Source organism: Cercospora beticola, chromosome 1 (genome assembly GCF_033473495.1).
Source record: "Cercospora beticola chromosome 1, complete sequence".
Taxonomy (NCBI): domain Eukaryota; kingdom Fungi; phylum Ascomycota; class Dothideomycetes; order Mycosphaerellales; family Mycosphaerellaceae; genus Cercospora; species Cercospora beticola.
The window spans coordinates 478,358-498,345 of NC_088935.1; the positions used below are offsets into that span (position 1 = coordinate 478,358).

The 19,988-nt window shown below is 52.1% G+C and overlaps 8 protein-coding genes across 8 annotated transcripts; 5 read left to right on the forward strand and 3 right to left on the reverse strand.

Annotated features, from left to right (window-relative positions):
- Positions 1 to 51: 51 nt before the first annotated feature.
- On the forward strand, positions 52 to 297 carry RHO25_000217 (uncharacterized protein; the record flags this gene model as incomplete). Its single annotated transcript, XM_065601988.1, has 1 exon — positions 52 to 297. The coding sequence occupies one exon, from the start codon at positions 52 to 54 to the stop codon at positions 295 to 297; it is 246 nt and encodes an 81-aa protein (XP_065458060.1).
- Positions 298 to 3,728: 3,431 nt separating this feature from the next.
- RHO25_000218 (uncharacterized protein) lies at positions 3,729 to 4,538 on the forward strand (the record flags this gene model as incomplete). The annotated part of the gene is made up of 2 exons (XM_023592843.2): positions 3,729 to 3,739; positions 3,803 to 4,538. The coding sequence occupies 2 exons, from the start codon at positions 3,729 to 3,731 to the stop codon at positions 4,536 to 4,538; spliced, it is 747 nt and encodes a 248-aa protein (XP_023458987.2).
- Positions 4,539 to 4,603: 65 nt separating this feature from the next.
- RHO25_000219 (uncharacterized protein) lies at positions 4,604 to 6,594 on the reverse strand (the record flags this gene model as incomplete). The annotated part of the gene is made up of 4 exons (XM_065601989.1): positions 4,604 to 5,535; positions 5,594 to 5,939; positions 6,006 to 6,276; positions 6,353 to 6,594. The coding sequence occupies 4 exons, from the start codon at positions 6,592 to 6,594 to the stop codon at positions 4,604 to 4,606; spliced, it is 1,791 nt and encodes a 596-aa protein (XP_065458061.1).
- Positions 6,595 to 7,612: 1,018 nt separating this feature from the next.
- RHO25_000220 (uncharacterized protein) lies at positions 7,613 to 9,111 on the reverse strand (the record flags this gene model as incomplete). Its single annotated transcript, XM_023592845.2, has 2 exons — positions 7,613 to 8,760; positions 8,817 to 9,111. The coding sequence occupies 2 exons, from the start codon at positions 9,109 to 9,111 to the stop codon at positions 7,613 to 7,615; spliced, it is 1,443 nt and encodes a 480-aa protein (XP_023459768.1).
- A 604-nt stretch (positions 9,112 to 9,715) lies between these two features.
- Positions 9,716 to 12,965, forward strand: RHO25_000221 (uncharacterized protein; the record flags this gene model as incomplete). Its single annotated transcript, XM_023592846.2, has 2 exons — positions 9,716 to 10,519; positions 10,581 to 12,965. 2 exons carry the CDS (start codon positions 9,716 to 9,718, stop codon positions 12,963 to 12,965), a joined length of 3,189 nt encoding a protein of 1,062 aa, XP_023459769.2.
- Positions 12,966 to 13,742: 777 nt separating this feature from the next.
- RHO25_000222 (uncharacterized protein) lies at positions 13,743 to 15,653 on the forward strand (the record flags this gene model as incomplete). The annotated part of the gene is made up of 1 exon (XM_023592847.2): positions 13,743 to 15,653. The coding sequence occupies one exon, from the start codon at positions 13,743 to 13,745 to the stop codon at positions 15,651 to 15,653; it is 1,911 nt and encodes a 636-aa protein (XP_023459770.1).
- Positions 15,654 to 15,882: 229 nt separating this feature from the next.
- Positions 15,883 to 16,556, reverse strand: RHO25_000223 (uncharacterized protein; the record flags this gene model as incomplete). Its single annotated transcript, XM_023592848.1, has 2 exons — positions 15,883 to 16,360; positions 16,435 to 16,556. The coding sequence occupies 2 exons, from the start codon at positions 16,554 to 16,556 to the stop codon at positions 15,883 to 15,885; spliced, it is 600 nt and encodes a 199-aa protein (XP_023459771.1).
- A 1,746-nt stretch (positions 16,557 to 18,302) lies between these two features.
- RHO25_000224 (uncharacterized protein) lies at positions 18,303 to 19,373 on the forward strand (the record flags this gene model as incomplete). The annotated part of the gene is made up of 3 exons (XM_023592849.2): positions 18,303 to 18,566; positions 18,641 to 18,710; positions 18,766 to 19,373. The coding sequence occupies 3 exons, from the start codon at positions 18,303 to 18,305 to the stop codon at positions 19,371 to 19,373; spliced, it is 942 nt and encodes a 313-aa protein (XP_023459772.2).
- Positions 19,374 to 19,988: the final 615 nt, after the last annotated feature.

A 19,988-nucleotide genomic window follows, 5' to 3' on the forward strand; every position in this document is an offset into this window, starting at 1 on the left:
CTAGACCATGCAGCCAACAGCACTAGTAGCGCCGCAACAATACCTGCCAAGATGAATATGACTCCCAAGGCGATTGCAACTTTGCGATCGCCATCGTTGATGTGGTTTTTCTTGTGGACTTCCGTCGGCGTTGGCGTTGACGTTGAAGAGGTGACCGAGGTAGATGATTCTGTGGTCGACACCGACGTGCTGGATGCGATGCTGGACGAGTCCGTGCTCGTAGTAGACTCCGAGGTCATCGATGTTGACGCCTGGGTCACCGTGGGTATTGCCGTGTACGTTGTGCCACCAATCTGATACGTGCTCGGCCATGCCACTGTCTGCAAATTCACATTCGTCGGCGTTTCTCCAGGGAACTTTTGATTCACGAGTGCTTGTGCGGCGTTGGCGACGGAGTCGATGTGATTGGTTTGTAGATCGCTCCAGAAGTCTCTTGGTTCGATGTCTCGCGGTGAAGGTGTTCGCGCTTCGAGGAGGCCTTGTCGTTGCGCTTTCGTCAAAGATGTGTAAAGTACCAACAAGCCACTGCAGCCTATCGATGCTCTGCAGCGCATCTTCAGACTTTACTGCCACGGATAATGAGCGTATAGAGGTCAGTTGGGCCTGTGTGGCGTGCATTGGGAAGTCAGGCGCGAAAGATGTCCAAGGTGTTGGACGTCACAAGATCTGCCATTAGAGCCCAAGGCGATCCGCAGATTGGCGGCGTTCGAAGCGGCGAACAGCATGAAGCAGACCGTTCGCTGGTCACGGCGGTTGGCCTCTGCGACTAATCTCGTCTTCACTGCTGCGCACATCCCAGTCCTGAAGACCTCCAGGTTGATTGCACACCTTCACCTGAGATGAGTGTAACTTCACCAATTTCGGAGAGATCGGTCGACGCAAGCGAGTTTTGGAGCCCTTCGGACCCTTTCGAAGGGATGTTGCAGGACACAACGGTTGTGCGAGTTGCACGGCACGTCGCCCGTCGTTGAGCCATTGACGTCTATGCTGCTGCTGAAGCCGCGACCTGGAATCCGAGCTGTATGGCACTTACAGATCGTTTACTGAGATCGAGAACCACCAGAGGGTGATTCGGCAGTGTCCGAGTCATGGTATCCGGTCAACCTGGGATATCCAGGAGTCTCGTGCCGCAAGTCAAATATAGCTCATCATTGAAATCAGCCAGCAGCAGCAGAGATTCGTCGTCATAAGGCAGGGAGCAGGCCTCTTTGTTCAGGCCATTAGAAAGTGCGAAGTGCTGGCTCTTGAGGGAGAAGGAAGTTTCGGAAGCTCCTCCAGTTGGGTGCCTGAGCCACACGCGAGTGCCTGAACAATGTGGTTGCAGTATCACGGAAGACTGAGCTTCCTGTGGTCCATCTTCATCCGATCGCCGGATCACGGAAAGAAACGATATCCTCAGGTCCCGACAACGCGTCGCGCATGCTGCCTCTCCTGTCGGTTCATGCCACGCGGCGGTGCTGCGCGCCAACCATCGTCCCTTCCGAGAGGTCGCATTTGTGCTGCACGGCACATCACTTGCCGGGAGCGTATCTTCTGGAGTATGCCGATGATGCCAATGCACGTTTGAAGACGTGAGGCTCGACAAGGAAAGCATAGTTCTATCGGTGTCTGCCCCCGTGCCAAGACAAGCTTAAATTGCAGCAGCGTTGGACCTCAGCTCTAGAACTAACTAGCCCAACAGTCCGCAGACTTTGACGCGACGAGTAGCACTGTCCGAACATGAGGACTACAGGATCAAGCTCATAAGCACGCCAGAAGAAGAGCTATCTGCATATGTCAGCGAGCTAAGTTCTATGTGTTGTTCTTAAGAGCAACTGACCTACACACTCCTTTTTAGCTGTCGTGGCACTCTTTATCGAAACAGCGAAAGCCAGTCAAAGTCTTCCTCCCGTTTCTCAGCGCTTCTCTGAGAGCGTGCACATACGCTCTTGCGATCCCGGCAAACCAATACGGAAAAATAGTTGGAAGATGTCTACCAGAGGCAAAGAGTCAAGCACCTAATCACAGATGCGGAGACCATGATCGCGAGCTTGGATGTGGTCAGACAAGACCCTTTCTGAGCCCTAACTTGAGCTCAGGAGAACATTAGCAAAGGCGCACTTGCAGGCGAACGAGAAACAAGCCTGGGAAGCCGCGCACCTCCTTTCTCGCCACTTCTGCCGACCACACGACCTACAGTCACCATCTCAGGCCCGATCGATAGTCTGCGGCACACTGTTGGCGTATATAACCCTTGGATCCTACACTGCAATTCGCCGAAGTCCTTGTAAAATGCTGGTTTTGGCGATCAAACAGTGCTCTTAGACGGGCTAGACTTGTGCACACTATCGATCGGACCTAGGGTAGTGACTGTGCCAGTCTAGGCTCTTAAACAGATTCCATTGCTATCCGATGTGATCACACAATGAGACCAGTACCAGCACGCTGGTAAAGGAGGGAAGAGCAATGTATATAGTCCGGAGTCCTAAGCTCTAGGACTTGGACCTACTCACCCACTCAAGCCATCAACCACTCCAAACCACGACTATTGCAGGCTGTCTTTGTATCAAGATGAAATTTTCAATCTCAATTCTCACCACTGTCCTCATGGCTTTCACCTGCGCTCACGCAAGGCCCGCAGATTACAAACATGGCAACACAATTTGGGAAAGAAGCGGCACACCAGACCCCGACCGTGGAGGGTCGAAAAAGATTTGCACGGACCCACTCAATCGTACGCACAGGTGCTTGATTGGAATTGTAAATGCTTGCTTCTAACTTGAATTTAGGGTCCTGTCATCCCAGTAATCCTGGGTCGGATGACTGAGGAACTGGCCCAAGAAAACCGCAAAATTGCGTTGCCATCCTGCCTAACCGACTATTTCAGGCTTGTCACGTTAGCATGAACAGGAACATCTACACTTCTCTATCGATAATATAAGGCAAAGAATGCTCTATCGCTTGTCAAGAACTTGCTCAAATGCGCCAACCCAAAGTCAACTCCCGACCGCATCTGATACAAACTGAAGTTCTTTCTTACAATCCTTCTTCCCATGCTATTGAGCTACACGTACGCCCCTGCGATTCCAGCAGAGCTCGGCAAACGACATTAAGTCGGGAAGAATTGCAACGAAAGTCACCAATTCTCTCGTGAGGAAGCTCTTACGTGGATATATGTAACGCCTACGGCACAAGGCGAGGCCAACTAGTCCGATGTCGGACGCCGACTCATCCTGCTGTGCTAAGGAGTAATCAGATCAATATGATTAATCATCAAATTATGGGGCCCACTGCCAATCCACTAACCCTGCAGGCGAGGCTATCGTTTCCTAGCGCGCATATCATGCAGTAGCCTGGGAGTTTTGGCAGCTCTCCATCGCAGTGGCCAAGCGAGGCGGCATGAGAAAGCTAAGATTTTCACTCGCCTTGATATGGTTACATCTCTCATCGTACGATCAGCAGCTCCACACAGTTCTTCCGCAACTATGCACAGCGGCATGCATAGATTCCGGCGACTGAGCATAAGATAATTCTTGGAGCTTCGGCGTTCCCTCAACACGTCGCATGATACTCCGCGAGTGACAAGAATGCGTACAGCTATGAGTGCATCGAAGGCGCCAGAGACGGCCACGATCACACTTCCCAACTCTCTGCAATTCCCCTTGGAATCTCAAAGCGGAGAAGGATATGTTATCCAGGTCTCATGGCCGTTGCATTGGCAGAATGGCTGTGCACCGACTGACAAGGCGATGCCAGTAGTGTGAGTGTCCTGTGACATGTGATGAAAGTCAGGACCACAACATCTTACCCGATTTTCACGCAGATATATCGTCGACGGCAACGCTATGTTCTTGACCGCAACTGAAATCGCCTGGCGACGCGCTACATCTTCACGCTTCGCAGATGGCGGCATTATCGTCGCCGTTGGATATCCTTTACAGCCTGAAAAGCTGTACGATTTCCAAAGACGAAGTCGAGATCTCACTCCACCAACTACGCCTTCGATTGAGGGTTTTGGGGACGCAGATCGATTTTTGGATTTCCTAGAAGGACCGGTCAAATCGGCAGTCAGAGAGAAATTCCCGAACATTGTGATTGGTAGAGAGGCGCTTTACGGGCACTCTTATGGAGGGCTGTTCGCGCTGTACGCTCTGTTCATCCGGCCGCATTCTTTTGAGTGTTTCATGGCTAGCAGTCCTTCGATTTGGTGGAATAGTCGATGTGTATTGAAATATGCGCAAGACTTCTTAGAAAAGGCGCAGGCGCCGACGGCAGCTGCTCCACCGTCGCTCATGCTCTTCTGTGGTGGGTGGGAGCAACATCCTCCGCGGTGGAACAATGAGCCTCTGGACGAATACGAAGCGCGACAACGAATGTGGAAGGATATTCGAATGGAAGACAATATGCTGGACCTTTGTAAGATGCTTGAAGACTGCAAGGGGTTGCACACTGTGCAGAAGAGCGTGTATGAGCAGGAGGAGCATACGAGCGTCATGTCGTGCTCCCTTTCTCGCAGTATCACGCGCTTCCTTGAGGAATGGCCGTTGCAGAGTTCGTAGCGGCGGAGCACTACGGTTCTTGAGAACTTCGTCTTGTAGCCAGCGTAGATGGAGCCATCTATAGATCAGAACACATTGCCCTTCGTCTGAGTCATTGTCTTGACGTTCACGTTCCTGATCATTGCCACCCAGAGGAAGCCCAGAGCCATGAAACCAGTGCCGGTCGCAATCAGAATAGGTTGTGCATAGACATATGCTGCGACGATCGCATCACGCGTCGGAGTGCCTGGTAAATAGCTGAGCTGCTGCGGCAAACTCGTATAAATCAAAGTCAAGTTCGGCAAATCCGATGCGGGCAAATTGTGCCGTAAAGATGAGCTGAAAGTATTGGTCCAGATGCCACCACATATGGCACTTCCGATAGAACCACCAATGCTACCCACCACGAACAAGAATGCGAAAACCGCGGCGACGTGCTGATGATCGACCGAGACCAGAACCGCCAACTGGCAGCAGAGGATAAAGACACTTCCAGCAACGGAGAAGAGGATTTCGCACATGACAATGTAGCCAATGTACCCGCCCGGCGTGCGGAAATGAATCATCAGGCCCAGACCAAGAATATATAGTGGCACGCAAATCCATAAGATCCATTTGAAGCGTCCAGTCCATCGAATGAGAGCGCCAGAGACGAAGAGGGAGACGAAAGATACGACGCTGAGGATGTTGCCAATGTATCCCGCCGTAGCCACATCGACTTCGTACACAACCTGGAGAAACGAGGAGAAGTAGCTGGCGTAGCATGCGTAGGAGATCTGGTAGGTCAAATTGAGACCACAGGCTCCGATTACAGTCCGGTCGGTGAGGATTTTGTGGTTCAAGAAGGGCACCGGTGCCCAGAAGATCTCGTAGACTGTGAAGGATGCGAGGAGGAGAAAGCCAACCACGATCATGGCGATAATATAGTCGGTGCTCCAGCCTTTTGGTGCAGTTGCGGCGAGGGTGAATGGAAGGAGGAAGACGACCATTCCACCTGCGAAGAGGATGACGCCCAGCACTATCGTATGCGTACATCAGTAAACACGACGTGCGATACGAGGAGGATGGCCACTTACAGTCAAATTCCACCACGACCCATCGAATGGATTGTAAATTGACTGCCCAATTTCTCTTCGCTCGCACGAGGGTACCATTCTTTTCCGCCTTGCGCATGTGATAGGAAAGCAAGAAATAAACTGGCATAGCAAAGACTGGCAGAATTATCGCCCACATTCCGTAACCCCAGCGCCAAGTCGAGAGATGCAGAACCTGTGCTGCGGCTTTCGAGCCAGCAAACGCAGAAATGATCGCCGGAGAAGATGTGAAAGCGAACGCCAGACCTCGATTCCGCAAGCTGGTCACATCCGCTGCGAGAACGACCCAGCTGTATGATAGACCTCCGAAGCCGACTGTGTAGAAGACCTGGTTCAAGATTAGCTATCAATATCACGACATGGTTGATTCTTCGCGCAGGTGATTGATATGTACCTCTCCTGCACTGTAGGTCTGAATATTGGTTGACACGGCCAATAGAACAATTCCGAGCATACAGAAAACCGTCATGACGAGAAAACCTTCGGCTCGACCCCAGAGATCGAGCGCTTTGGCCATAGGAATGTAGACTGCTCCAGCCATGGAGGATGCAACGATACCGATGACAGTCAACAGCGAATGGCCAGCAAAGGAGCTCGTTGCGTATGGGGTCAGGCTGTACACTATGCTGGTCTTCATATTATTGACTAAGGTGAGAAACCAGATCCTGCGATACGAAATCGTAGTTAGCGATCAGACCATACCTATTAAGAGTTTGTCGGCTTCGATGCGTGGACACTTACAGGACTAGAATGAGGTATACCGCATTCTTGGACCAGGTCAAAGTCACAGCCTCGATTTTCTGTACACCGGGCTGCGCGTGTTCATCTGGGCGTTGTTCATCGTCGTCTTTCGCGCTTGCAGTCATCTCAACGCCTGCTTCCTTGTCGTCGGTGCGATGCTGTCCATTGTCGATCGCAGGACTCGGGCTCGAGGGCTGTTTCCGACCTCCAAGGAAACTTTGGAGTCCTTTCATGATGGTCATATCTGCTGATAGTAAAAAGTAGTCTGAGTTGGCCAGGGCCTCAGATAAAGAGCTACACCAGCCCAAGAAGGATCGAAAATGCAGCGTACAGTAAGCGACGTCGGGCGAGGCCAAGAGCACGAGAACGGCTCGTTTCGAAGCATGGCACGTCGATCTACCACACCTCCCAAATTTGTGGGCTCACCGAGTGAGATACCATCCGAGCGGACTGCGGCTCACACTGCTCTCAATGTGGATCCTGTCGAACCATATTGTCTTGGCCATCCAGTTATCTAATCTTATCCGATCCTAAGCGGGGCGCGCTCCGATCTCGCCTTCGCTTGCAGTTCTGTTGGGATGGGTCGAGAAGGATCTCCTACCTCCTAGCCGTATACAGCTACTCATCTGCTTCGGGCATGAGCGAGCTGTGCATTCCATCTGTGGTAGAAAAAGTGGTTCCAACTCTGTCCGCTGTTTTGGCATGGGAGAAGAACCTATCTCGTGGCGACGGGCTTGGCGATAAAGGGTTCATGATATCCGACGGCTGCTTGGGTAAGTCCACTTGTTGTTATGCGTTGAGACTTTTCAGAGGGCGAGAAGTTGCTGTCTTGGGCGCGGGGCGAGGTGCTGCGACACGCTATGACCTTTTTCCAGATACCTCTGCAGTGTTCACTGCCGTCGCAGCTTGTCTGGAAGTGGCGACCATGTTCCATGTTCTGTCAGTGTATTTGGACGTCGTATATGAGTGCCCTCATGATCATTCTGTTAGTTTAGATATATCCCGGCTGCAAACTGATCTGCCGCGCATTCGCGTAGATGCTTTGCTGCAACATAGCTCGCGATAGAAGTCGTGGGGGAGTTCAAGTCGCTGGCATTCGTCGCTGATACTCGCCACGTGCGCTCGCGAGTCTCCAGATCGGTCAACAAAGTTACAGCTGTCATTAGTAGGAATGCAATAGAGAACGCACGCAGCCCCGCGGGATGTGTGTGGAATCTTGAATCAGTAGTCTTTGTGTCTCTACCATACAGTTTGCCTGACTTACTGCTCGAAGCTATACCGCAGCCACTCGCCCACCGCTCTCAAACTCTCCCATCTTACGGTTTCATTCTCATCCTGCATGAGTGCCATTACCCGGGACTTGAGCCCAAATTTCTCCAACTGTGTTCGCTTCTCTGGACATACTTTCACCAGATTGGCGACATCGCTGCAGCCGATTGCGAGAACTTGCTTGTCGTTTGCCCAGTCTTTGGACATGATCTCTGCCAGCTTTCTGCACAGAGCACCCTTCTCCTCCTCGATGATGCGATGCGCGTTTTCCCGCCAGAAAGCCTCGTTCTTGTGGGGCGGCGACCAGCGGAGATGCCCAGAGTTGACCTCTGCGGCGTATTCGTCAAAGGTCGTCTGGGTTTTCGTGTACTCGTCGACCATGTTTTTCAGACTTTCGAGATCCTCTAGCAGGTCCTCATCCGTCAAATGTCTGCCTTTGAGATTTGTGAGTACTGCAGGCAATCTCGCGGGAAGGGCAGCAGGCATTAGTGTCGTCTTGTTAGATGAGAGCAGGTTGTTGAGCGTGCCAAGAAGTAAGCGCGTTGTCTTCTCTTTGGGCGAGATTCGTAGAAGCTGGGTGTATAGTGGCACAATGTCGTGCTCTTCGTCCAAACCCTTTCCCACGAGCTTACCCTCGAACGACAGCTGCCACAGCACCATGAGAATGTGATATAGCAGCTGCAACCCGACACCGCTGATCTTGATTGACTCTGGCATGCTGCGTATGCTTGCGGCTGAGCCACCATTGTACATTGTGCTGTCCGAGTCCTTTCCACCTGTTGCGTTGTGCAGCACCTCCATCAAGGGGCCAAGCGTCTCTTTCCGTTGTTTCCAGAATTGCTGTCTTGACTTGGAGGTCCTCAACAGCGCGCTGTATTCCTGCACCGCGATGTCTTGGAGGTTGGAGTCGGATGTCTTGGCCAGCTCGGCGACGTAGGAGTAGAGCTTCGGTAGGGCTTCGTCGATCTCAGGGTTGGATTTGGATTGTGCAACAAGAGCGTGCGACAGCAACGAGGCGAGCACGGAGGATGTGAGGAGAGGAATGGGGTCTTCGGGGTTGTTCGACTGTTTGAGGAGTGGAAGCAGTGGTTTGTATGGGTGTGGGTGCTTGATGAGAGACTCGGTCAGGGCGGGAATGTCTGCGCAGCGGTCAGTAGAGCTCGGTGCGAGAGCGACAGACATGGCGCTGGCTCACCATCCACAATATCTCCAGTCAGGACCAGCATGTACTGGAGAATGTCTGTCCTCTTGGCCGCGCTCTCGAAGATGCTTCGGGTCTGGCCCTCCCCAAGGAGCAGGGCAGTGTATGTCTGGACATAATTCTCGATGGTCTGTTTCCGCTGCTCCTTTCGCACCTTGTCGATCGCCTTGATCTTCTTTAGGTCCTCATCAGTGATGGTCTTCGCTCGCACAGCTCCCTCCCATGATATGGGCCGCGCGCGAATGTTGTTCTGCAGCGAGACAATATATGCCGGCGGGTCTATCGACATGATGGCAGGTCGGCGGAGTATGAAAAGAGCGTGGGAGTACGATTATTGGTATAGACAGACAGACAGAGCTCCGTCGTCTTTGACGTAGTTGGCGAGCAGCCAGCAAGCTCTCAGGTTGAAGGTGTGGCTCAGGCAGCTGGGCCGTGCATGTGGCTTAGTTCTACCCTTCTGCCATCAATCCTTTCGACATTTGCATCGTTCGATGTCACACAGACTCACCTTTTTCGCGCCCGCCACTGAAATCGCGCACTTAGCATTGGACCGCTGTACGAATCGGTGCGTCTGGACGACGGACTACTTGTACAGTCCAATCATAGCTTCTTCAGTCACAGACAACACAGTCTGACTCTCCCACTCATATGCCATGAGTATCCGACAGCTTGCTCCAGAGGCCTGGAGTGCTGAAAGCATCATTACACCCAATTCCGCGCAGGACTGAGCTTCCATTGCACTGATGCTTTGGTACTTGCTCTCACCCATAAGAGGCACGACTCAGCCGCCTCGCCTTTCCGTCAACCATCCGGTCCGGAGAGCATTCTACCGCCATGGCAAAACGACTGCTCAGCATTGGCTATGGGTCATGCTCCTCTCCGTGGCAATAGCCATGGGTTTCTCCTATCCGACTATTTTCTTGTCAGAGGACCCAACAGCCGGTCTGGCCGCCGTGCCTCATCATGTCTGGACGACAGCCAAGCCGGTAGACAATGCATCGACCAGTGTTGACATTGAGCTGCGACAAATATGGGTGCATGGCTCATACATGGACGCCCTCAATAAGGATGTGCTCAAACGTGGTCTTGCTGTACAGCAGAGACTGGTCGGGAATGAAAACCTTGGCGACATTATGCACGCTCTGGACGACAAATTGCGATCAAGTGCTGTGCCCTGGGCCTTCCATTCTCCGCTGATGTACTGGAACAATTCTGCAGATCTGATTGATGCAGACGACGACATCATTGGCACCATCAACGATCAGAGATATACATCCTCCTCGCTCAATGTGGTCCTTCGCCCAGCATCAGTCTTTGCCGGCAAGCAGTTCGACAGGACTACGCTGAAGGCCGCCGATGCACTCGTGATCACCTTGCTCAACAAAGGTGGTGGCGGAATTGGCGACAGATGGCACAACAGAATGCAGACTTTAGCAGATGGTGCTTGTCCAGAGTGTACGCTCTTTCCATCGGATGGCCATGTTACGCGCCACCGCGTGTACGAATTCAGCTTCACGCCACTGAGCATTTCAGAGCATCTAGCTCTCACATTGGCGTATTCTGCTATGGCTATCTATGTTATCTTGAGCTTCCGCAGGATGAAGGCGTTCCACTCGCGCGGCGGCCTGGTCGTGACTGCTGTTACTCAGATGACTTGTTCTATCTTGTCTAGCTTCACGATCTGCCACATTCTACAGGTAAGCGATGGGACCTCGTCGTCTGTCTGCACGCTTATCGATGTTGACAACCCACTTCCAGATCAACTTGTCCATGATTCCGCAGAACGCGTATCCATTCGTTGTGCTTGTTCTTGGCATCGAGAATATCTTCAGAATGATCAACGCCGTGCTCGCCTACCCTCCCACGATTGCAACTGAGCTCCGTATCGCCAATGCTCTGGGCGACATCGGACCCATGTCCGTGGCAGCAGCACTGCAAAATGTTACAGTTCTTGGTCTGCTTTCAACTGTTGTATCTCCCGGTGTCGCAGCATTCTGCGCTTTTGCAGCGATAGCAACCCTCTTCGACGCCTTCTTCTTGCTCACTTTTTTCGTCGCTGTACTGAGCGTGGATATAAGGCGGCTTGAGCTGCAAGATGCACTAGCAGCGAGGCACAACAGACCTCGCCGAAGAAAACAATCGCCTGCGGTGCATCATACATGGGTGGATGCGCTTCTGCAAGGCAGGCTTCCAGTGAGCACAAGGATGGCTGGAACAGCTGTCACTACCACATTTGTGCTGTCGTTGAACTACCACTTCTTCGAGCGAAAGGGCGCCGGCGCCACGATTCGAGATGTCCTGAATCTCTTCAGGAGTAATGCCAGCCCAATAAATGACATCGACACCTTTGCACCGCCGCCCATGAACGCCACGCTGACACCTGCGGACTGGATGAGAATGCAAGACTTCGATACGGCGAAAGAGGTCATGCGATTGGCGAAGCCTGGTGCTGACAGTTTTGTTATCCGCCTCTTTGCGCCGCTCGTAGTGGTCCTGGGAGGGTCCGATCGCACTGGAGTTCCTATCAACGATCACACATGGACACACATCTTGCACAGCTTTGCTGTTCATCATTTCTACCCGGTCATGGTAGCCATTGTGTTCATCGTAGCTTTCGTTGCGGTGTTAATGAATTTCTTGCTGTATAGCGACGTGGGTGACGAGGACAACGATTTCGCGCTGGAACAGATCGAAGACGTCTTGACCTGCAACACTGTGGTTCTGCCACACAGGCTAGATATTGTGAAGATCGCCAGCAACGAAGCCGGGCATTTTGTCACGGTCGCCCTGGACCGGAGCATTACCATTGCTGTGGAGAATCCTATCCATCAGGCACATAATACTGTGGCAGTGCCAGATCACGTTCTGAAGCACATTACGTGGCCGATACGGCATCTTGCCATCGACAACACAGGAGAATGGATCGCATGCCATTGCGCTGATGACCGCGTCTTGGTGTACCATTCCAGCAGTGGGCTCCTCAAGACCGATGTGATGAAATACCCAGATGATCACCCGGCTGCCATATTCACCTTCGTCTCACTCCCGACGGATGATGGAGTGAAAATGCACTTTTTGGCGCTGAGTTCTGCTGGACGCATCGCTATGAGCTACATTGAGGATGAGAGCTCGTACAGCGATGAGCTCTCGCAGCTGCCTCTTATGGGCGCAATGGTTCAAGACACTGCACATGGGCGACAGCTGTACACTGTTGGCATGGAAGCAAAGATCACTGCTCACGGCTGGTCAGTCTGCGAGTGGACCGTGGCCAGAACCGCACAGCTTCAGCTCGAGCTTGAAGAAGGACACCTCGGCGGCCATTTGACGAGCCATGTTGATATGCAGCTGTACCGTGACCTGGACATGGAACTCCTAGTCGTCACCACATCTAAATCGGCAGTGTTCCTGGAAAGTGGCACCCTTGCACACGTTGCCAAATTCGACATCAGCGCTGGAGGTCCAGATGTGGACAAGCTTCTGATTGGGACTTCACGATTGTGCCCAGCTTGCGGCAACCTTGCGCTGAGAAGAATCGCAGCAGTCGGAGAGGCGATAGGCTCCAACAAATGCGTCATGACTACTTGGACCATTAACGACACTCCGGAAGGCTGCGTCTGTTTAGCACAACGTTCTGCCGCCTGTCGATCTTTCAGTCCAGCCGACGTCGAAGCTCATACTCTGGCTGTGTCGGGTGCTTGGGCAACAGCTAACGGTCATGCCATTATGGGATTGCGTAGACCGCCAAAACCATCAATTGAACTACTAGCGCCACCTGATCGCAGCCACAGAAGACAGCCCTCCACGTCACAGATCCGCCAGAGGAAACGCAATGCACGCGACAGCGCGAAGACTGAGGAGGCCGCAGACTTGTGGGAAGCATACAAGTTGTCCATAGACGGCGAGCTGCAAACGCTTGACGTGCCTGCGGCAGAATCAGGCCAAGATGGTAGCGGCTCACTATATGTCGACCATCCTGGACCAGCAGTGACTCTCGATTCCCAGAGTGTCGCCGTGGCATTTGGAAATCGCGTCAAGGTCATCCGAAGTTCACGCAGAGGTACTGGATCTAGGCGATCCACCATCACGCTACTTGACAGGCAGGGAAGTGTTTCGAAGCGAACACTGGTCAGGAAGGCGAAATGAGGAGGCAGACCTCGCATCCTTAGACCCTTGGACTTTACCACTTTGGTACTTCTTTCAGCTGTGTCTCATCGGTGCTGTGAGGCACCATGGCAGATTGCAGGCACGAAGACGAATGTTTCGGGCCTTTCCATACCATTGGCCGACTTTCGGCCGATCAGAGTGAACGAGCGCTCGAAGAGGCGAATGACGCGTCCATATCTCAGCGCTCGAACCATTCGTTCAACAGGGGCCAGACGAGGATTGGTTTGATGCTGGCGTCGATCAGGACAATGCGACCTCAATCGCTACTCTCCTAATGAATGCGAAAGACAGTCAGGCCACGGACGATAATACAGTTACGCACGTGGAACAACGCAGACTAGCGTGAAAATCAGCGGGATGGTGCTAGATCGTTCAGGATCTGGACGTCCGACGACTTCGCGAGAGGATCAGCAGTGGAGTCACTTGCGAGGCTCCGTCTTGCTGTCTACGAATAGCTGTGCTCATGATCTTGTACTTCCATTAGCTTTTCACTGTGCAAATTTGGACGAAGAATGACCTTGCGTCACGTGTCATGCAGCCGAGTACGCAGTGGCCTCGCATAATCCTGGGTGGCACGACACCTCTAATCTCATGTTCGTGAGGCGCAGCCGGACCGCAGTCAGGGCTTCTGGGTCTTGTTGTTTGGGAGACTTGCCGCACAAAGTACTCAAGGCTCAGAGCATATTGTCGCCCGACTAGCAAGTATCAAAGTGGCGAAGATACTCCTCCCACCGAGCACTTCACCCGTCCCTCGGCATGAGTGCACATCAAGACCACAAAAATATCTATGATTCCCTTCAACTCGCTGGCGATCGTCCACAGATCCAACTCATGCGTCTGCTCAATGACAATGCGATTCCCGAGCAGGAAAAGTCGCTCGAGGACGCGCTGTCTCTGGAATTCGAGCTAGCAGTTTACGATTTCGACGCCGCGCCGGCCTACGATGCCATTTCGTATGCGTGGGGCGAAGCAAAACCAACGCGGAAAATCTTGGTCCAAGGTGTAGAACTGAAAGTGGGAGGAAACTGCCATTATGCCCTTCGTCAGGCTCGTTTACAGAATGCCAAATACATCTGGGTCGATGTGCTATGTATCAACCAACAAGATTTGGACGAAAAAGGAAAGCAGGTGGCAATGATGTACTCTGTATACAACGAGGCCCGTCGTGTGCTTGCGTGCATTGGACCAGCAGACGAGGCCAGCGATCGCATTCTTGCGAACATACCAAGCTTCGCCTTTGTTGACACCGGACCCTCCCAAGATGCCATGGAGGCCCTCTCACCAGGAAAAGTATGGAAAAATTGGTGCGGTTCTGGAAGGATAGCCATAGTCGCTGTGATGCGGTGGGTATCTGACCACCAGCCTTGCAGATGTTCATACGAAACAAGCCCGATCTATAAGCATTCGAAGTTCCGTACTCAATTTTGCAAAGACCTCAACGCTTTGCTGCAAAGACCATACTTTCAGCGGCTTTGGGTCGCCCAAGAAATCCATGGCGGAGGCGTCGATTGTCTTTTCCTAGTCGGTGGGACCTCGTTCTCGATTCTCGACCTCAAATGCATCTACATCGCTGCGTTGGTAATAATTCGAGGTCTCAGTGGATTGTGGGGGAGGCCGGTCTCCGCCATGCTGGACATGCTTCTGGTGCAAGCTGAACCTCAGGAGAATGCAGATGGTACCAAGCCGTACTTACAATCTGTCCAGCACTTGCTCTGTTCCGATGCCCGAGACAGGATATATGGCACCTTGGGTATTGATTCGTACAACCTAAAGGCAGTGAAAGTGCCGTCCTACAAGCAAAGTGCTTTCGACCTCGTACTTGAACTTTCACGAGTTAAGCGGTTCAATTTCCAGGGGCTGCAGAACACCGTAGAGGCACTCGCGATCACATTTCATCACCCCCGGATGGCGTCGTATCTGGCAGGGCACGACCTCGCATGTCCCGCAGGCTTAAAAGAGGTAGCGAATTGGCGTGTTCGTTTCGCAATTTGGAGGGTCGTTGATGGGCGGGAACCGTTGAAGCTGCAGGATGTTTTGAAAACGCAGAAGTCTAATGGTCCAAACTTGTCATGCGAAAAGGATGAACCATTTGAAACTGCTGATACAAATGATCGTCTACGCTTCGAGTCACAATGCGACTGGCTACTCCAGGAAAAGCAGGTAATAAAAGGCGTTGCAGGTTCACGATACCTACGAGATGAGTGGGTGGTACCCGCCGCCACTACGATTGGGGATATCATCTTCTCTGCGCAGGGAAGAAGTACAGATGGACCGAGGCCCACCGACAGGTCCGCAAAGTCTGTGGAAGACCTCGCTCTTGTCGTACGAATTGATGATGAGACATGCACGATCGTAGGCTTTGCAACCTGCATTCCTGGATCGGGAAGCGCTTTCATGAGTGAAACGACGCTTGAGCAATGGCGCGATCTCTCATGGTTATCGCACGTTGATGTCTGGTTCAGTGCCACTACCGAGGCGATGATGCCGCTTGCTATCCCACAGCGCGATAGTCTGCTGCACGCGCGTCACGCGTTCAAGGTTCAAGGTGCCCATGTGCTCCCACGTGAGAGCCATTGCCGATCGTCCGAAACGTTACGTTTGGTCTTGGACGGAGAACGATGGATATGGGGTCATGAGTGGTGGCGGGTTCATGAACAATTATGCTGAGCTTTGTGAAGTGGAAACTTAAATGCAGCAGAAGGTTAGGTTATGGGTAGCGGCTTGTTCGTAGGCATAGGTGATTGAACGCATCTTAGTTCCATACACATCGCACGAACAGAGTAGTCCAACAGCATTCTCTCGCAACATCCGCGATGGAACCAGTGACCAATTGGATACTCGAACCTGCCCACCGTTACCATTGACAGGGCCTTAACCCTTACAGAGCCTTTGACCCTCAGAGAGCCAGAACACCGAAGAAACCTGCAAGACCCGCCATACCAGCCACCACAGCCCCAGTCGCAGCCGCAGCACCCGCACCCGCCTCACTAGTCCTCGAGCTCTCCGTCGCAGTACTCGTCCTGCTGCTACGTGTACTGCTCGAGCGATCTACAACCACATCAGTCAGCATTCCATACACCATAAACCCAACCTCGCCGAATAGAAGAAGAGACAGAAAAGGAATCTCACCTGTTCCCGTAGTCATACTACCCGTCTCCGTCATCATCGATGACACTCCAGTCTGAGTAGGCAAATCCGTCAAGGTCGGAACAAGATAAGTCTTGACCTCATTCGGCAGACTAGAAAACCAGCCTGGGGTTTCACCTGCGGCGAATTGCGAGGCGATTTGAGAGGAGACGCCAGCGGAGTTGGTTAGGGCTTCGTTGAGGAGGGAGGATGGGAGGGCCGTTTGGAGAATTGAGACGACAGAGAGGCTAAAGAGAGCAAACGATAAGGATTAGTTAAGGTGGACTTTTGTTTGATTGTGGATATGAGCAATGGAACGTACAGCTCTGCGGCATCTTGGGTTTGGGATTCGGAGCCGGCTTGTTGGTTTTGGTTTTGGTCTTGAGCGTAGGTGAGGGCTGCAAAGGCAGCGGTTGCTGTCAAGAGACGGGTGGTGAGGAGCATCTTTGCTAAGTTAGAGTGCGAATTGAGACGTTGGGTAATGATGATGTTCAACGAGAGGAGTTCAGAGTTGCGAAGATGAACAAGAATGGGAAGTGCAAGTGCAAGGTTGAATTGTCAGTGAAGCAGCGAAGTCTGTAGCTAATGTGCTTTCATCGTGAGGTCCAGCCTGCTATGCCAAGTTGCTCTAAATGGTTTCATAATGCGTGGCGTGTCTGAAGGGAAGATGCCTGTTTCGAAGACACGTTTGAGGCTGGAAATGGTGGTGCTTTATGATTGAATTTAGCAGGCGAATGGTTTGAAGAGTCATGGAAGGTGAAGCAATTTTGCGAGTCGGCATCACGAGATGCAGCGCACATGGGTTATGCTGACTTGTTGCAGCCTCGTTGTCGCTCATGGCCTCGTATTGTTTGCATGTAGGGTAAGCACACGCAGTTTCGTGAAGCATGGCGAGGCGAGGGTCGCAGTCGTGTGTCGCTGCTAAGCAATTGGCGAGAGAGGCTTTTTCACACGACAAGGGGACACAGTTGCAAGTCATGCGACTCAAGCTCGGCCTTCTTCACGCGCGTGGCCTTTGGCTATTCCAGCTACCAGATGGCCTTCATCTGGGACATGTCGAGACAAGCAGTGCGAAAGGTCGCATTGTGGCCGCGCGTACTGAGCATGTGTCCAGCCACGTTCTCCGTTGCCTGAAAGTTGGACGTTGTGAAGAAACCGGTATGGCGACCAAGATGCTCAGGTCTTCTCCAGCATCTATTTTCAGCTTTGCAGCGCTTCTTGTCTGCGACGTGTTCGCTGCAGGCAAACTTCCTTCATCGTCTGTCGCGTCAGCCACTCTACTCATCGCTGATACAATCACGCGTAACCGAGCAGTCCTTTCGCTTCTTCTCGAACATCTGGAACTCCTATATTGATGTCTCAATTATAGATCTTCAGACGAAACGCACGAATCGTGGTAAGCTCAACGGTCGGCACATCGTTTCTCCTCTCCTCGCTCGTTGACAATTTCTTCACGGGTAAATTGTCCTAGCCCGCACTTTCATTTCGGAGGACGGGTCGCTTGAATACCGCTGCATGGCACAGGGTGACGGAGGGTGTCTTCAACGGTTCGATGAGTGAAGGGACCTGAGAGAGAGGAAGAGATGGAGTGGACACAGACGCGACTGCCGAATTTCAGCCGAAGCAGCAGCAGTGCTCGGGAAAGCGCGTACGCGTCGTCGTCGGCATCAACAGCAACAACGATCTCGCAGTGACGTCTTGACACAACCGACAGGCTGGCGAAAGAGAGACATTCGCACGATGAGGTCTCGAAGCATCCAATTCACAGGCCGAAGTGCCGAGACTGAGCGGCTCAAAGGCAATGCTTGATTCTTCTGGAGCATCATCGCAAGATCGCGTGCCTGCAGTTCGGCTACGTCACGATGAAAGCAGCTCTCCCTTCGGCCCTCCGCGACGAACCAACCAAAGTCGCACAAGCCAGAAAGAACAATTCCCATCTCGCCCGTGTGTGAGGTAAGAAGAGAACCCTGTGAGGCCATCACAGTCAGCACGCAAGCTCGATGTGCCATCATCGTACTTCGTAGTACACAGTAGTCTCCCAACATAGTTTCTACAAGAAGCGGCTCTTTTGTTCTTTTCCTCAAGTCTTTCCCAATGGCATCCAGACTTCTCGCAAACACAACAAATTCTCTCCGAAGAGCTCAACAAGTTACATCTCATCTTAGCAAGACCGCATCGCAACAATTCAGAATGGCTTCGACTACTCAGCTGAAGCTCAATACGGGAGCTTCCATTCCTGCCGTTGGTTTCGGAACTTGGCAGGATAAAGATGCGCAGGAAGATGCTGTGTACTTGGCTTTGAAGGCTGGGTATAGACATATTGATACTGCGAGGATTTATGGTACGGAGCCTGCTGTGGCGAAGGGTATTAAGAAGTCTGGTGTTCCAAGAGAGGAGATTTTTATCACGACGAAGTTGTGGAATAACTCGCATAATCCGGAGAGTGTGGAGAAGGTGAGTCTTGATCATTATCACGACAATGTTGGGGAGATAAACTGCAGATTCGCTGACATGAACTGTCATTGCAGGCCCTCGATGCAAGCCTGAAAGATCTCGACACCGACTATGTAGACCTCTACCTCATGCACTGGCCTTCACGTAAGCCTCCCCACCATCACATCACCAGACTCCACACTAACACGAGGAACCACAGCCTTCAAAGACGGCGACTCCATGTTCCCCAAAGAAAACGACAAAGTCCTCACCGGAGATGCCGACTACATCAACACCTACGCCGCCATGGAAGCCCTCCAAAAGAAAGGCAAAACCCGGGCAATCGGAATCTCAAACTTCTCCCAATCCGAACTAACCCGTCTCCTCCAAAACTGCTCCATCGTCCCCGCAGCCCACCAATACGAATGCCACCCCTACCTTCAACAAACAGCCTTCTACTCCTTCCACAAGGAAAAAGGCATCCACGTCACACAATACTCTCCCTTTGGAAACTCGAATGAAATTTACGATAGTGGGAAGAATATCGGGAAATTGATCGAGGATCCGGAGTTGGTGGAGATTGGAAAGAAGTATGGAGGTAAGAGTGGAGCGCAAGTTGCGTTGGCGTGGGGTGTTACGATGGGGAGGAGTGTTATACCGAAGAGTAAGACGGAGGCACGGATTAAACAGAATTTGGAGGGGGATTTTGTGTTGGAGAAAAGTGATTTGGAGAGGATTGAGAAGATTGATCGGAAGTTGAGGTTTAATGATCCAAGCAAAAACTTTGGGTGGGAGTTTTATGCGGATTTGGAGGGGAAGAAGAAGTGAAGGCGCTGATGCGAGGTTGATGACGAGGGAGATGGATATGGATGTTGCTGATGTTGTGATGTGAGTTGCATGTGCGATAGAAGGGTTGTCGAAGCAGCAACATACGTTTCGACGAATAACAGTCCATCGCCCTTGGTCGTTGTATAACGATAGACGTTGATGCACATTGATGGACATTTGATTCTCTCGCAACAAATCAATCACTTAGGAGGCATGCGCATTACTTTCCTCATCCTGTCTAGTTCTTGGCTACTAGTCTCCAGTCTCCACTTTGCCACAGAACGCCTGGAGTCTACTCCGCAAAATCTCGTATCTCTCAAACAGCTTTTTGTATTTGCCGCATTTGGATAGACAGCAATGTAGTAGATAAGGTCACAGCTTTCTTTTTTCTACGAAGAGGCGTTTATAGGCGCTGTGAGCGTGAACTCTCGTCGTCGAGCACGGTGCTCGGTTTTGCCGTGGGGCCGTGTACGGCACGTCTTTATCTCAACGGCGCCACTTCCGTGGACTTAGGTTAGGCTTGCCAATCAAAAATGATCGACGAGGAGGGATAATTTCACATGTGTTTGCTGCAGGTTGCTGGTTGGTTTCAGTGCGCCAAGTGATGCGTATGCG